Below are 17,494 nucleotides of genomic sequence, written 5' to 3'. Positions count from 1 at the left end.
GATAGAATGCTTTGGGTCGGAAGGGACCTTTAGAGGCCATCTAGCCCAACCCCCCTGCAGTGAGCAGGGACAGCTTTAACCAGATCAGGGTGCTCAGAGCCCCGTCCAACCTTCTTCTTGCAGGTGATTTACCGGTGATGCTTCCAGTTATCCTAAGAAAAGTGCAAACCCAACTGCAGGCTTAAAAATCTCTTGCTTTGTGTTTGCTCTGTGTGAATGTCATATGTTGTGCATTGGGACATTCAGTTGTCCTACTTTCATAAGTAATACACTTTATGAACAGAGTAGGCTATTGTGACAGAATATACAAACCTGTATTTGATGTACCACCAGACATTAATCTGCTGATTCTTGTAATAATTGAATTAGTTCCAGCCTTGTGCTGCAAAAATGAAGTGTGAATGCAAGGTTTTCCAAATAAGTGTTTTTCAGGGCTTTTGGGCAGAATTTCATGGTGTTGTCCTTGTGTACAGGAATTGTGTATTGGACAGACTATTAGATTAATAGTGTAAATTCATCATGAATAAACCACTAATTCCAGAGAAGCATTTTGTTCTGGATTAATTTTGTTAGTATATGTATGAGATTTTTTAAAGTGCCATGTTTTGGGCTAATGTTTCTTCTATTTAAGTACTTTGTAAAATTTCTGTTAACTTTAATGTGCAAAAAGCTTTTTTTTTTTTTTTTTTTTTTTTAAACAGGCCTTGGGTGTTTGTTTTGGTGTGGTGTGTTGTGTTTTTTTTTGTTTTTTTTTTTGTAATGACGCTGTGTTTTGCTCTTTGATGGATTTATAGTCTTCTACTGGAGGATACCGAATCTTTGATATCATTGTCACTGAAAAATAAGAAGGAAATTTCAGATTCAATGTTACTAATGACCACATTTGTAGCTAAATTTACATTCTTATTTAAAAGGTGTGGCACTGGTGCAGACCTGTGCTTAACACAGTTTTTCTGTATTTTAAGTAGTTTGTCTTTCTTTTAAGTTTTATTGTAGCATTTTATTTTCTCTAGATTCCTAAAGCTAGCTTCAGGGGTAGGTATTCTTACAGATTTCATGGTTTTGTTACTAACACGATGCTTCAGCCCTAAGATTAAATAACTTTCAGTATAATAAGAATTGAGAATAAATACACTTCTGAATAACAATACTGCCTAGTAAAGTTCTCCATCTCATTGTGAGAGGAATTAAATTTGGAGTGCAAAATATTACGTTACAGTCATATGGTTCATTTATATGTGTGGGAAGGTTATTTTTAAAAACAGGCCAAAGACAAAGATTGTTTTCAATCTGAAGTGAGCATCACATTTTTTTCTAAATTATCTTAAAGTTTAAACACTACTTACAAAATATCATATCCTATGGAGATCAGATGTTGCACTAATGAGGTGTTTGTTTAACTTCAATCTCTACAAGTGCATAAAAATGGTCTTTAACTGTGCGATCACATAATGTCTTTTCCTTGGGAACCTTGCTTATTCCCATGTCGTGGTGTAGCCCCAGCCAGCAACTCAGCACCACGCAGCTGCTCACTCACTCCCCCTGCCCCGATGGGATGGGGGAGAGAATCAGAGGAGTAAGAGTGAGAAACACTCCTGGGGTGAGATAAGAACAGTTTAATAATTGAAATAAAGTAAAATGGTAATGATAATAATATACAAAGCAAGTGATGCACAATGCAATTGCTCACCACCCACCGACTGATACCCAGACAGTTTCCGAGCAGCGATCGCTGCTCCCCGGCCAACTCCCCCCAGTTTCTATACTGAGCATGATGTCATATGGTATGGAATAGCCCTTTGGCCAGTTTGGATCAACTATTCTGGCTGTGCCCCCTCCCATTTTCTTGTGCACCTGGCAGAGCATGGGAAGCTGAAAAGTCCTTGACTATCATAAGCAGTACTCAGCAATAACTAAACCATCAGTGTGTTATCAGCATTATTCTCATCCTAAATCCAAAACACAGCACTATGCCTGCTACTAGGAAGAAAAATAACTCTATCCCAGCTGAAAGCAGGACACCCCAATAAATGATTGAAGATGTCTTCTGGATGAGTAGCTGCTCAACATTTTGTTTTAACTGTAACCATTGGTGTGTGTTCAAAGGTTTCTTAGGGTACAGGTTATCAGTTCCTCCATGGGCTTTTCCCTGATGCTCATCAGCTATAGTTGGTAAATACTTCACAGATTTTTAAAATTTATCTTCATCAATCAACTGTAAAGTGGCAAGTATGGTAACCATTTTAGGCATGAGAAGTAGTTGCCTAGAATTATTTATTCTGATGGTGTTCGAAAAGTATCTGATAACTGAGTGTGATTCAGTGTTAGAAAGCTGAGACATTTGCTCCTCTTTCCAAATTTGTCGGCTTAAGTTTTTTTAGCATATTGGAATTTTAGTTGGTCTGTACATTCTCAAGGTGATGGATGGCAATAATTAATTCAATATTCTTTATGGCTTTGGGAGGTAAGTGAAAAGTATTATTCCTCTTTTGGAGGAGGAATTGCCATGGTAGTACTATCAGGAGTAGATTTTTAGGACCACTTGATTTCTCACCCTTGGGAAAGAAGACCACAGTGTGCTTATTTACAGAAAAATCCTCTATTTCAGTTGTCTTGCCTGATACCGGATAAGAAGAACAAAAGCTAGAATCCAGCTCTTTTGCCTGAAGTTTACTTGTTTTACCAATACTCTCATTGTGGTTCTTCCTGCTCTGCTCGTGATTTGTCTTCCAAATTTTAGAGAAAGCGAAGCTGGGGTTTTACAGACCTGGCATTGATTGCCATGTAGCTTTATTTCCTTCTTTTGCCATTGTCTGTAGCAACCGTCCAAATTTTGATGAAAGGGTAATATCCTGTGAGACCACTGATACGTGATAGTAGAAATCAAGTCTCATATTTTTTGCATTAGAGCAGGCTAAACTTTTTTCCCTATATAAAAACATGCCCAGTTATTGTTAGGATTACAAAACTAGTTGGCAATAATTACCAGGTTGTCATACACCAGGCAAGGATTTTTCATAGGGGTGAAGTCAATTCACAACAGTAATTCTGGCGACTGCAAGACTGTCAAGCAGACCTGACTGAAAGCCTCTTTGGATCTAATGTGTTTCAGGATGTGGAGCCAACTTCATCTCGGGGGGGTTGAGTCTGAGTCTGGCTGATGCCTTGATTTTTAAGGGTGTTTTATGAATTTAGCTTGCTAGAGGTGTGCGTTCTTCTGCTCTGACATTTGGTATTTGTCCTCCGGTCCTGCTGCTGGGCTGGCTACAATAGTTCTTCAGTTGGGAGGGTGAGTCCAGTTAGCTTCCCTTTGTGGAAAATGTTCAAGAGCAGGAAGGAGGAGTATCCAGCTCCTGGCATGACAGACACACAGAAGTGAAGTGTTTTAAACTTATTTACTATACATGGGTGAATTCTGCGTTCTTGGAAATTCAGAATTCTTTAGCCACAAAATTAGAGGTGGTGAGTTCTCATAATTTTTGTTTGAGCAGATTTGACAGACTTTACTACTTTTTGCTGTTGTATGTTTGCATAACGTTTTCATGATTGTGGGTAGATGTTACGTCAAAACCTTGATTATTAAAAAGCAGGACTTCTGGAGTACAATTGCACCGCGGCTTCTGTCAACAGTCTTAGTGTTCAGAATAGATGTGGCCCTTCTGATAGTGTATGTAAAGGAGAAGTGTGGCTTCCTTCTGAGATTGGTCTTACGATAAAAGCTTCCTGCTTTTCTTGAAAAGAAAAAACAGTACGCAAGCGTGCTTTGCTATGGGCCCCGCACTACTTGGCAGAGAAGGCTGTTCTCAGACTCTGGAGGTACTGTTGTTGTGCCAGTTTTGAAGATTCCTGGGAAGAAGAAATCTTGCTTGTCCAGTTTATCTGACACGGCTGCACTTGCAAACTCTGAGCATTATGCAGCCTGTAAGCGGCGATTTCTGGTAGTTACTCTTGGGCAAAATAAAAACGTTTTTCACAAGAACAGGAAGAGGTTGACCAGTGCTGCTGTCAGCTCTGAAAATATTGTTCTAAGCCCTGAAATTTTTAGCTCTCCTTAAAAGAAAAAGTTATTTCTTTTTTAATAATACAGAATACTGCATTATGTTAGTAGTTAGTTACTCCTCTCCATATAATCTGTACCAAAATTGACTTTCTGAAATTTCTTGCTGATTATTTTAAGTGGTTTTAATCAGTTAAAATTAGCATTTGATTTATTTTTTTATAGAAAACAGCATGTGATGAATAAATCACACCAATTCATTTTTCTTAGGTCATCTCCAGAATAGACATACACTTCATAGCAAACAATTTAGCTGTTGTCCGACATCACGGAAACTTTTCTAGACAGACGAAGGAGGCGTTTTTATAAGTTGCACCAAAAATGAAATAGCATGAACCTGTGTCTTCTGTTTCTAATTAGTTCAGAAAGATTTTGTGACGTACACATGTTCAAACAATAAGGTTGGTAAGTGAGTTTAGCGTCTCATCCAAAGTAGATGGAGTCTATAATACTTATTGTTTACAGCATGGTGATGATAAATCACTAGTTTGAAAATGGTTTTTAGATTAGGTTTGTATTAGCTTAAGTCATAACTCCATGGGTAAATTACAATACATGGAAACAAAACAATTGAGACAAAGAAATTTTTGTTCCATTTGCAAATACTGAGAGCTACTACTTAAAATTGCTACCACTGGGAAACATAAAAGATGAGGTAATCCCCGAAAGAAAAAGGACCATGGTTGTGAAACACATTAAACATAAATCTTGTAAAGCTTGTAGGGAATGCACTGAATTGAACCTGCTCAGAGTTCATGCTAACAAGAAATTCTGGTCGATGAAGGTAGATAAAGGAATTGTAAATGACTGTATTTAAATTAGTCTGGAATTCCAGAACACATGCTTGGATAATATGAAATAAAGCTGTCTAAATATGCAGCTCTCATTAATTTAGTGGTCATAGTGAAACTTAAAAATGTCTGTGTTATGAGACCCAAGGCTGCTGGAATAGCAGCTGTTTAAATCTCTGCCATTTTCCAGGGGTTAGAGCAGACAATAGGGATCAGGGGTCTTTGAATTTTGCTCTCACTTGTCCCAGTAACTCACTGAGGAACTGTGGGTGGACTGTGAAAGCTCACCTCGTTATGCTTTTACTTGTATCACAGAAGAGTTTGACTTCACTTATTTATCATAGCTTGGGAACGAATTCTACAGGAACACCCTGGTGCTCATTGCCACATCACGCACCCTTCCTTCGCATCTGCCGGCTTTCTGTCATGGTTATCTTCACCAATGCTCTTCAGACCAGCAGTGCCAGGTGCTAGAAAATCACAGCAAGGAACCAGAGTGGATGGGCAGGCAGAGATGTAGTTAAGTAGTTTAACAAGGCCAAGTGCAAGGTCCTGCACCTGGGACGGGGCAACCCCCGGTATCAGTACAGGCTGGGGGACGAAGGGATTGAGAGCAGCCCTGCGGAGAAGGACTTGGGGGTACTGGTGGGTGAAAAGCTGGACATGAGCCGGCAATGTGCGCTTGCAGCCCAGAAAGCCAACCAGATCCTGGGCTGCATCAAAAGCAGCGTGGCCAGCAGGTGGAGGGAGGTGATTCTGCCCCTCTACTCTGCTCTGGTGAGACCCCACCTGCAGTACTGCGTCCAGCTCTGGGGCCCTCAGCACAAGAAGCACATGGACCTGTTGGAGCGGGTCCAGAGGAGGGCCACAAAATGATCCGAGGGCTGGAGCACCTCTCCCTTGAGGCCAGGCTGAGAGAGTTGGGGTTGTTCAGCCTGGACAAGAGAAGGCTCCAGGGAGACCATATTGCGGCCTTCCAGTACTTACACAGGGCTTACGAGAAAGATGGGGACAGACTTTTTCCCAGGGTCTGTACTGACAGGACAAAGGGCGATGGTTTTAACTGAAAGAGGGTAGACTTAAGACTGGACGTAAGGAAGAAATTTGTTACGATGAGGGTGGTCAAGCGCTGGAAGAGGTTGCCCAGAGAGGTGGTGGAGGCCCCATCCCTGGCAACATTCAAGGTCAGGTTGGACGGGGCTCTGAGCACCCTGATCTGGTTAAAGCTGTCCCTGCTCACTGCAGGGGGGTTGGGCTAGGTGACCTCTAAAGGTCCCTTCCAACCCAAACCGTTCTATGATTCTATGTCCCTGCCCATGGCACGGGAGTTGGACTAGATGGCCTTTAAAGGACTCTTCCAACCCAAACCATTCTACGGTTCTGCAGTGTTGGAGTGCATTACAGCTGTGGGCTCAGGGCAGCCTTGCCCTGTTATTCTGTCGCTTGGTGGCTGCATCAAGCCTGGGCAGACCTGTTGTTTCTGCGCGTTGTTGTTCCAGCAGCCCCTGGCCAGGCAGCAGAAGGGTCCCCCATGGATCAGTTCCAAAGGGATGGAGGGAGGTGGGAAGTCTTCCTGCCACAGGGGTGGTGCGGGGTGGATGGGTAGGTGCATGTGCTCTTTTTCACTGTTTTGGATCTGGAAATCTGAAGAGTTTGCTGCCCCCGAGTCCCAGGGGAGCATTGACTACGTGCAAGTGTGCTCGTATATTCCTGGGCTGGCCAGAGGGGTCTTTCAGCTCTTATCTTTTATTCTATCTGGCAGCATTACTAATCAAAACCATTTTTGACAGTTGTCATGTGCTTTCTGCAGGCTGGCTTGCAGCTGTTTTCTGTCCTTCTGCTGTGTGATTGGAAAGGAGGAAGGTTTTAGCTGGCTTTGGTTTGCTTCTCAGATGCAGAAACCTCTGCGCAGTGCTGGTGGCGAGGCAGCCTTGCTTGGACCCTCTTTCCCTGGCATTTCTGTCAAGGCAGAGGAGATTAAGTGGCCTGTTTCTCCCGTTTCCCATGCTGGCTGCTGGCCTGGTTTGTGGGTAATTCAGTTCATGAGTATTATACTGCTGGATTTTTTTTTTTTTTTTTTTTTCTGGCTTCCTGATACTTAGTTAATTGCAGTGTTGAGCTGTTCACTCCTTTGTGCAGAGAAAACCAGAAGGTGAAAGTCAGTTACAGGCTGGGACCAGGAATCCTAATTAAATACCAAACATTTTTTGAGAGGGGAGTGGGAGGAAGGAAAGGGAGAACAGGTAGAGAAGTCAGGAGAAGAAAAAAACTATCATCATCTTGGGAAAAGTTACAAATCCCGCAACTGCAGGCTACTGGGTTCAGATTAAGATAAATAAATACTAATGCTTTTATTTCACCCTCTTGGCAGCACACAATGCTTGATTATTTTTGCGCTTCGTTCATTTGTTGAATGTGTGTTCTGCAGCTATAAGTTTGAAAGCTCTTTTAAGGAGAAGCTGAGGTTTGTGAGCCAGTATGCAGCAAGGGTGTGTTCTTGCAGCAGAGACACAGCGAAGGCTAAATGCAGAGGCCGTCACCACGATGTATGGTATCTTTTGGGTGTTAGGAAGATCAGGGTAGGTTAGTTAGGTAGTAGGGTAGAGGTAAATTAATTCATAGGATTGTTCATTGAACCTGGAAGTGCAGATTTAGTTCAATGAGCAAATGGAATTTGTTAGTGTAATAGAAACTGCACTGAACTGATCAAATATTTGTGTGTAAATTTGAATCTATGTTTACATGACAAATCTGCAAATATTCTAAGGAAGGAGCATGATGTAACTAAAAAAGACCTACTTGTGCACTTGACCTTGTTACTTTTAATACTGGATTCTTTATGCTATATTAGTGATGAGTTTTACAAAACCCCAAACATCTAGTTGGGGAATCAATATACATTTATTATTTGAGAAAGGAGAACCATTTTCAGTTAGTACTTTTGCTGTATAAGATATATGACCATGTATGTGCTTTATTTGCTTTCTACCCTGTAATCTTCAAGCTGGTCTTCCCTCCTCCCCAATAAATTAGAGCAGATTTGTCCCTTCTGTTGTGCATCCAGAGCTTCCACAAGCTGGTAATTCCTTGGGCATGTGAATATTGCAGTTAAGTGTCCTTCCATCCCTTATATGCATCTTTGTTTTCATTTGGGGCAGGCAGTAAAACATGATTATATGATAGAATTGTATTATCTTTCTAATAAAGGTGCACAAATGCTGTACAAGTAACCAAAGGAAAGGGAGGTCAAATATTACAGAATGCAAAGGTGGGTGTTTGGTGCAGTATTTTTCTCTGGGTGTTCACATTCTGAAAGCTGAAAATGGAAAAAAATTAGAGAAGTTTTAGAAAACAGGTCCAAGGCTATCATGAGCTCTGTAAAATATGCCTTATGGTGGGACTTAAATTGTTTAGTCTTTATAGACTTTGTAGTTAAGTTGCTTTTATAGAAGGCAAAGGTGATTTGATCTGCTAATGACTGAATGGAAAGAGCTCGTGTTTTACAGATGCCAAGTATATACTGATCTACTCGTTGTACAAGTAAGGTTCAAATAGTTTGGTAATGAAGGCAGAGACATTCGGACTCCTTTAAAAAAGTAAAAGACAGAGGTACATGGAATTCACACCTGTAAAATGGAATGAATGAAATTTTTTATGGTTTTCCAGAAAATAAGAATTTAATTGCATGTCTCTTTAAAAGCATCAGTTCAGCTTCAGTGCTGTGTTTGAATATATTTTAAATATATTTTTACATACATAAAATACATAGAATGGCAGCAAATTCTATATTGGTATTGTAGTAATTTCATCAAAAGCTGTAACAATAAATTAGCTCATCAGTTAGTTAAATCTGTCATCTGGAGTAAGGCTTAGATGGAGAGGGTTGCCTTACACTTGAGATTTTATGGACAGAAATTAGGAAAAATACTTGGTTCCGGAAACTTACTGTACATTTTGCTATTTGTTATTGCTTCTGAATCTCACCAAATCTCTTTTTTTATAGCACTGGTGCTTGTTTTCAGAAGCTGTGTGATGGTTAGCTAATAAGGGCTATAACAATAGTTCGTTTGCAATATGTAATCAAGTTGAAAAACATTAGTGATGATTTCGGATAGAGTGTCAAGAACCTTTTTTTAACGTAATTTGCTTTTCGTGAAGAAACACAAGTTTTACAGGCCAGAGCTGTCAGCCAGCCATTGTAGTCAAGATCAGCAAACTTAATAAGAGTGAAAAAAAGTCTTTTGTGCTATTCTATCCATTTTTATTCTTATAACAAATTGCACCATTTTCATTTGAATTAAATCTGTAAATTGCTGTGAATGACTTCTAAAGATCTGTGCCTTTCAGGACATATCTTTAAATAGATTTTTTTTTTTTTTTTAAATGCATGTTTAGAAGTAGATTCCAGAATTTGTCAGGTGCTTAAAAAGCATACATTTCTAAACTAATTAATTTTCATTAACAATCCTCTCCACTTCTTGCATTTGGAGTTTTAACTTTGGTAAAACAGTAACTATTTTGATGAAGTATTATAAAACCATTTTATTTCTGTGAATACCTAGAAAATTCAAAACATCTGGAATCTAAAGTACTGTTTTTCTTGCTGTTTTTTCTACAATTTCCATCAATAATGCGCAATTATTTTCCACTTTAGTTCTGGTTCATTCAAGTGGCTTTTTTTTTTTTTTTTTTTTTTAACCCACTTACAAGGAATTTGAACAGAAGCGACTGCTTCCTTGGAGTGGGAACAGTTGGTCATCTTTGTCTGGAGATGACATTAGAGCTTGCACGGCATTACAGAGTGGTAAGATACATGAGGCTGCCATTTCACCTCACATATAATGTAACGCAGTATACATTCCTTACAATGAAGAACAATTTTAGGACTCAGTAACTATCAGCTTGGCAACACAGTTATTTCACACTGAGATCACGAAAACCATCTGTTTATAATTTGCTTTCTTACGGACCTCTGACTCGCATCTCTGAATAGAAGTATCTAAAGTCATTGCCTAAGCTTGTAATGATTCTTATTTAAGGCTTATTCACAGTGAATTGAGTACAAATAAATCGCAAATATTTACAGCTTCATTAAAAATCTGGTTATAATGAAATATTTAATGCTAACAGAGGCATAAGCAGTTAAAAACAATCAATTCCTAGTCGGCGGTTTCTTTCAGAACACTATTATTATTTCTTAAATGGACAGTTTTACTTTTTTAATTGGTTATCCTGACACGATGGTAAATATTTCCAATCAATTGTATTTCATAGTCACAGTTACACATCCTAACATAAAATACAAGATTATTTTAATATTTTCTGCATTTAAAAATTGATGTAATTCATGCTAAAATAGGAAGCAATAAATGTAATTGTATGTAAAAACTTGGCACTCAGTGTACAAATGTCTAATATAAATATATGCAAGAATTCTAGAAGATATTTTAAGGATTGAAAAGGGTTGACATTACAACCAGGTAATTAAACTTATTCTAAATGGCATGTAACTGTGGGTGTCTGTGCTCAAGGATACTGTGAATTGTGAACGAAAAGAGCTGTGAAAACTGTTCTGTGGGACAGAAGGGAGGTTTTGACCTGATGCATAAAAGTATGCTAAACTTTTCCGATAGAAATCTATTGCTGAGGAAGACCAAGAAATAATTTTATTAGGCAGCCTGTGTTGAAAGATAGACTAATTTGTGACAGAGCAGTACTTTGCATGTTTTTATCAGATTTAATCCAACTAAATAGACAGACTTCATATTTCAATTTAATTAATACTTCTTAAAAAATTATTTACAGTTGTCATGTTTGTGTTCAGTGGATTTAGACTTCATCAGTATTGAAACAAGTTGTATGAGAATATTACGCAGCATGAATATTGACTATTATTGTACTAATAACTTTGGTAGGTTTGAAATTAAAAACCAAGAATATACTAGGCAAGATATGTTCAATAAACTGGATTTTTAGTCAAAGTAGATTTGATGTCTTGATCCTTTTACTATCAGCAAGATATTATCACATACAGAATTTCAGAAAGTATACAAGGTGTGTGAGCGTACTGTTCTTTTTTTCATTACTGTGGTGGGATTCATCATTCATGCATTTTTTCCCCCCCATTCTTTATGGAGCATTAAGTGCGATGGAGTTTGTCTTGAACATTTCCAAAAAGTAGAGTTTTTTGGTAAATGTATATTTTACATTTCGCCACCCCCATGCTTATTCCTCCGTATTCAACCTGTAGAGCTTGAATGGCAGCAGGACGCTCCGTGTTTGGGGATTGTCACGGCCAGAAGCCGCAGAAGGAAGGATGGCCTGCCACTGGGCTGGCACGAAGCATTTCCCCCCGTTACGGAGGATTCGGGGAATTCGGCTGTGCTTCTTTGGGAAGCACAGGGAATTTACAGGTCGTCTGTAAACTGCATTTTTTTTCATGGACTTGTGTGGTGGGTTGACCCTGGCTGGATGCCAAGTGCCCACCAAAGCCGCTCTGTCACTCCCCTCCGTGGCTGGACGGGGAGAGGGAATGTAAGGAAAGGCTCGGGGGTCGAGACGAGGACAGGGAGATCACTCAGCAATTGCTGTCATGGCAAAACAGACTCGACTTGGGGAAATCAGTTTAATTTGTTACCCCTCCCTTCTTCCCAGGCTCAACTTCACTCCTGATTTTTCTCTGTCTCCTCCCCTGAAGCGGCACAGGGGGATGGGGAATGGGGAATGGGGGTTCATCACACGCTGTCTCTGCCGCTCCTTCCTCCTCAGGGGAGGACTCCTCACACTCTGCCCCTGCTCCAGCGTGGGGTCCCTCCCATGGGAGACAGTCCTTCATGAACTTCTCCAACGTGGGTCCTTCCCATGGCTGCAGTTCTTCACAAACTGCTCCAGCGTGGGTCCCTTCCATGGGGTGCAGCCCTTCAGGAGCAGACTGCTCCAGCGTGGGTCCCCCACGGGGTCACAAGCCCTGCCAGCAAACCTGCTCCAGCATGGGCTCCTCTCTCTCCATGGGGCCACAGCTCCTGCCAGGAGCCTGCTCCAGCGTGGGCTTCCCACGGGGTCCCAGCCTCCTTGGGGCACATCCCCCTGCTCCGGCATGGGCTCCTCCCCGGGTGCAGGTGGATCTCTGCTCCCCGTGGGCCCCATGGGTGCAGGGGCACAGCTGCCTCCCCATGGGCTGCACCAGGGGCTGCAGGGGAATCTCTGCTCCGGTGCCTGGAGCCCCTCCTGCCCTCCTTCTGCACTGACCTTGGTGTCTGCAGGGTTGTTCCTCTCACATGTTCTCACTGCTCTCTCTGGCTGCAGTTTGTAACCTGGTGGGGTTTTTTCCCCTTCTTAAATCTGTTATCCCAGAGGTGCTACCACTGTTGCTGATGGGCTTGACCTTGGCCAGTGGTGGGTCTGTCTTGGAGCCAGGTGGCATTGGCTTTATCAGACATGGGGGAAGCGTCTCGCAGCTTCTCACAGAAGCCACCCCTGTAGCTGCGCCCCCCCCGCCAAAAAAAACCCAAACCCTTGCCATGCAAAGTCAATTAAACTTGTCACTGAAAACATTGTTGTGAAATACTGGAACAGGTTGATTGGAGAAGTTGTGGGACCTCTGTCCTTAGAGATGCTGAAAACGTGCCTGAACAAGCCCTGGTCAGCCTGCTCTGAAGGGCCCTGGGTAGGACCAGATGACCCAGGTGGTCTCTGTCAAACGCTTCTAGTTGTGCCTGCATTTGCAGGACAAAAAGGAAAAAGATGGGAATTGAAGATGGTGCAGAAGTTTGTCCAAAACAGAAGTGTTGCAGATAAATTTATATTTTAAGACTGGTCAAATTTTCCTAGCCTGATCACTTTTATCATTAGTCTGTGTCATGTTATAGTTTTATGAAGGTGTTAAAGAAATTTCTGAATGGTTTAATCTTGTTGTTCTTCCATGTAAACATTGCCTTATTAGAATCTCAACATGTTGTTTGCAGTTTTCTTTGTAGAAAGGATACAAACTTGAAATGTTTTCTGCTAATGTCCACCTCCTTCACCTTAAATATTACACCAACAGTGAGCTTGGGTCTGATTACTCTTTTGAAAGATGAACAACTTTAAACATCCTCTTGGATTTTGCATACCTAAAAGCCCAAGGACTTTTTCTCCAGCCTTGTCATTGTGTGTGCGTGAATGGCTAGAGGTGGCCTCATCATCCCCCACGCTGTTTGGGTAGGAAGCCGTGATTGTAGGGCTAATCTTCTTAGTGATACCAGCACATGAAATGTGGCGCCCATAGGAGGACGTCTATGGTGCTAGATTTGCTGTTGCTGTGATTTTTCCTTGTTTCTGAATGGTTTTGACAGCTGGCATTAATGATGTGAGTACAAGTGTATTAAGAGAGATCTTTTGCTAGTAGATGTGAAAAGAAAGTCACACACACCAGTGGTTTTCAAAAGAAACAAAAGCGGATTAGCTGTATTGACAGAATGCTCAATTCGGTTGAAACATCCTTAAAAATGTTCATGAAAGAAACCAATTTTGGGAAATACAAAAGGTTGTATGAAGTTCACTTCACCTCTCAAAGAAGAAGGTTTTGAGAAGAGTCGCACTTGGGCATTGCCCTGCATCATCGTGGGTGTAAATGAGGTAATAATACGTTTTGCAGTCCGATGTTCTGGAGCTCACACATTCATTCACAGGTTGGGGGGGAAACATAGGGTAATTAAAAGTTCTTTTATACAATTCTTTTCTGCAGGCAGTTATTTAGAAAAGGGTAAACCACACTTGATCTGTGTCTAGGAAGACTGAGGAATTAATCTTAAGTCTTTGATACTACATTTGTTGGGATACAGCTGTCTTAAGGTAGTATAGCATGAACCCAGCAAGTCTTGCAGTCATGTAAGCATTGAGCTGCTTACTTTTTAAATCACTATTTAGAAACAAAATCAGCTACTGCAAACCACTTTTATTTGTAAACTTTCTAAATGTTTTTTTCAAACAGCCTGCTAATTACTTTTTAACATAGATCCTTAAATGTTTAATTTTTTTTTTATTAGAGCCAGATATTAAAAACATGTTTCATTGCAGTTGAAATTGAAACCGGCTTCACTACTTGCTATGGAAACAAGTCTTTAAAACAAATCTGTTCTTGTGTACGCTGATGTGCCAATCCATGTTTTTATGTAACCGGTGAATTTTTTCATGCCTTTTTGCAACCAACTTGTAGAAAGAAAAGTGATACAGAACGTATGCTTTTTTTTGTATTATAGGCTGAATTAAGAGTCAGTAATCTATGTTTGTGTCAGAAGTATGTGCTAATTGTCCCACTGGATTAAAGAAAGGATGGGACAACTAACACAGAAAGATATGCAACCTAACTAAAGATTAACATCATTAAAGATTTCCCTAAATTGTGTTCCCTGTCATTTGCGCACAACAGTGGTGTGTTTTGTAATGCCACCGTTATTAAGAGTTAAGAGGGGCTCAGGTGCTTTTAGGACAAGAGTTGCATCATACTCTTGGTTTTTGATGGTAGTTTGTTAGTTTAAGTGCATAATAGTAAACAGAATTTTAAAAAATTAATCAGTTTCATGAGTTGGAAAAAATAGCTATATGGTATTTTACCTTAGTATCCCACTTTTACCTGATAACCTGTGGAAGACCATTATATGAGGCTGAGCATCTCTGACCTGAATGAAGAGTTTTGTAACTGCTGCAGCGTGGCGGGAGGTATCACGCGCTGTTCAGGTGGTTGCTTAAGCTGAGACCAAAATCCTTGATAGATCTCTCACCTTGCAATAAACCTTTGCCTCACCTGTGCTGGCTGTTCTAAATAACTTATTGAAGTGATTCAGTTGTGATATGGGTGCTAAAGGTAGCTGACACTTTAAAAAATGTTATAAAAGTTGAAAGAAATCTTAATGAGCTGGGTTGTCTCTTTTTAAATAACTAATTTGTGTGTGTGTTTGTTGATGCAGGCCACAGAAACATTGTTCCGAATGGCAGTAGCAAGAGGAGCTATTACACCTTTAAGACACGGAGAAGTAAGGCTAAATATATCCTCCTCCCTCCCTCCCCCACTCCGTATAATGTTTTATTAATGTTTTATTAATGTAATGCTTTATAAATTCTTGGGAGACATATTGTCTTCAGTATTGCCTTCAGGTAAGTGAAGAGGGCTGGACTATATATAACTTGCATACCTATGTTACAGGGTTTTTTTTAAAGGAGAACAAGAATTTAAATCCTGCCCAGTGGGAGATAAGCATTCTTCAAAAAACACTCCTTTTTTCCTCTTTGCCTGAATTATAATTTAGCCTTATAATAGAAGTGACTTGCAAGAATGTCCTTTTAGCCAGCCAGTTTTTCACTGGATTTTCTCTATTAAAAATTGTAGAATCTAAAGAAATTCATACATGGTTGATCTTCATTACTGGGTAGCTGCAGAGAGATTACTTCATCCTTTGTCTGTTCCTTTCAAGAAATCAGTAACTTTAGATAGTGTATAAAGTATTAATACACAAATTATTCTAAAGAGGGTAAATATATTTGAATATTATGTTGCTCATACATGTTTCTGTTGCTGGTGAATATTTGTTTCCTTCTTTGTGTGGTTTTATATCAGGCAAATGCTGTTCTGAACATTGCTGATTAAATGTCTCCAATATTAGGTGCTGGAATTTATGCTTAGGTTGAATTTAATTTAAAAAAAAAAGTACGATAGTCAGTCATGACACTGGAAATGAGAACTGATCTGGGCATTGCCACAGCTGGATGCTACAGTATACAGGGTTTTAAATGTAGCAACCTCAGGTTTTTTTCATGACAATCTGATTTTGATCAAATTCTGAGGTAACTTTGTGAAAAGTTTGTATAGTAGACACAGCATTCAATCTGGAATCTACACCTAGACTAACCCTGGAATCCCAGCTGTGCTGTAAAATGTTGTGCTGATGAAGTTGCCTTAATTTCTTTTTTGAAGTAAAGTAACCTATCTTTGCATCAGTGTCTGAAGATGTACCTGACATTTCCTGTCCTGCCATTGTCAGTAGTTTTACCTTTTCTGATTATGGATTCTTTATACTTCTTATGTACTGCTCTTTATTCTTTTCTACAGAAGAGTGTAATGCAGTTTCCAAAAGTGTTAGTTATGGAACATCTGCAACCCTTCCAAATTATGTCTGTTTAGTTTTTTTCAGTGAAGGGTACTTAATTTTCTGTGTTTTAATGATCAGGTTGCCCAGAGAGTTTGTGAAATCTCCAGCCTTGTAGTTACCCAGTGAATGGTGTGAGTTATGGAAAAATCAAATGATATATTTTTGTAAAGTGTAACTCATTGTATCAAGCAATGCAAAATACTGGGATGATTACAGGCATAACTATGCCTGTTGTGAACAATACTAGTAATTTCTGTGTCTGATACATCTTATGTTGAGCCAGTTCAGCTCAATGATGTGGTAGAAGTTGTTCCACTTTTTTCTTCAGTTATTCCCTCTGATCTTTTATCAATTAAACCACCTCAAGGGCGAGAGAGAACCAGATCAGAAGCAGCAAGGTATGTGGTGAGAGGATGTAGCCATGATTAGCAAGAAGGGAACTGTATGAAAGTGCATCTATTTGATGATGGTGAACTTTACGTTGGCATACTGTGTCCTGTAACACTATTTCTGAGGTATTCCTTGGGCTTATGTGGAAATGCAGTTAATGCTAAGCTAGATAATTTATAGATAAAACATGTAAGAATTGTCCAGAATTGGCTTTTTGTGTAAGAAGGCAATGGGAGAAATAAAAAGACCTTTTTTCTCTCTTACATTTTTATCAGGCTGTGTGCAGGGGTAGAAAGTATTTTGGCTCAAGGAATATCTTTTTGTTAAATTCCATTGTGGAATTATAATTTATTTAGTCGGAAAATGAGGAATGACATTAATCAAATGGAATTAATTTTTCCAGAAGAAAAATATAATTATCAAGAGTCATATTAAATTTTTTTTTAGCTCTTCCAAGAAATTGCTGAATGTTTGCACAGTGCGTAAGCAGAAAGGGAGCCAGAAAAACAGTTGAATATGAACTAAAGTTGACTGTATTCTGTTTGAGAAGTGTGAACTTGGCAGTGAAAATCAAAGCAGAGCAACTTGTTTATTGGAAATTCCAAACTACAGAGGCAGCAGTCCAAATGTGCAAAAGTGCTGTTCAGCTTTCATAGCAGTACTTAAAAATGTAACCCCATTTAACATTTAAGAGGGGGTAAAACGTTTCAATACTACAAGGCAAAAATCATGTAAATACTTACTTGTTTTAAATTCATAAATTAAAAAAATGACAATATTCTGTCTGCACTGCTGAACGGAATAATGCACAAACATTTATTCTATACAGGCAAAATGGTGCATGAAAAACTATCCGTTATAATCCAGCTTGTCATCACCAGGTGGATTTATAATTTATAAGATTGACTGTCTATGGGAAATCCTTTTTCTTCTCCTTCCAGCCTTTCCCCATTCTTTGGGACTCATCAAGCCTTTATGCATATAGGATTTTTAATTTTTTCCTTTATCATTCTTGAAGAAATTGAAAAATGAGGTCGTACTGGTTTTTGACTTCTGCATGTGGTTTGTAAAATTACTGTTGAGAATTTAGAAAAGTGTGCTGCTAAAAGTAGTTATCAAATTTGTGTACA

At 39.6% G+C, this 17,494-nt stretch overlaps 1 protein-coding gene across 2 annotated transcripts in view; it reads left to right on the top strand.

The window, feature by feature from the left end:
- The window catches only part of TMEM135 (transmembrane protein 135), a 190,991-nt gene that overhangs the window by 64,981 nt on the left and 108,516 nt on the right, over positions 1 to 17,494 (top strand). Inside the window, exon 5 of one of the 2 annotated variants that reach the window (XM_075725047.1) lies at positions 14,796 to 14,861. The exons of the other annotated variant lie outside the window; for it this stretch is intronic. Coding sequence (XP_075581162.1) covers positions 14,796 to 14,861 — 66 coding nt within the window. The remainder of the gene's footprint in view (positions 1 to 14,795; positions 14,862 to 17,494) is intronic. 2 annotated transcript variants of the gene reach the window in all.

This window comes from Pelecanus crispus, chromosome 1 (assembly GCF_030463565.1).
Source record: "Pelecanus crispus isolate bPelCri1 chromosome 1, bPelCri1.pri, whole genome shotgun sequence".
NCBI classification, from domain to species: domain Eukaryota; kingdom Metazoa; phylum Chordata; class Aves; order Pelecaniformes; family Pelecanidae; genus Pelecanus; species Pelecanus crispus.
Note: the sequence above shows the minus strand (reverse complement) of the source record. Positions and strands in the feature narration are given on the sequence as shown.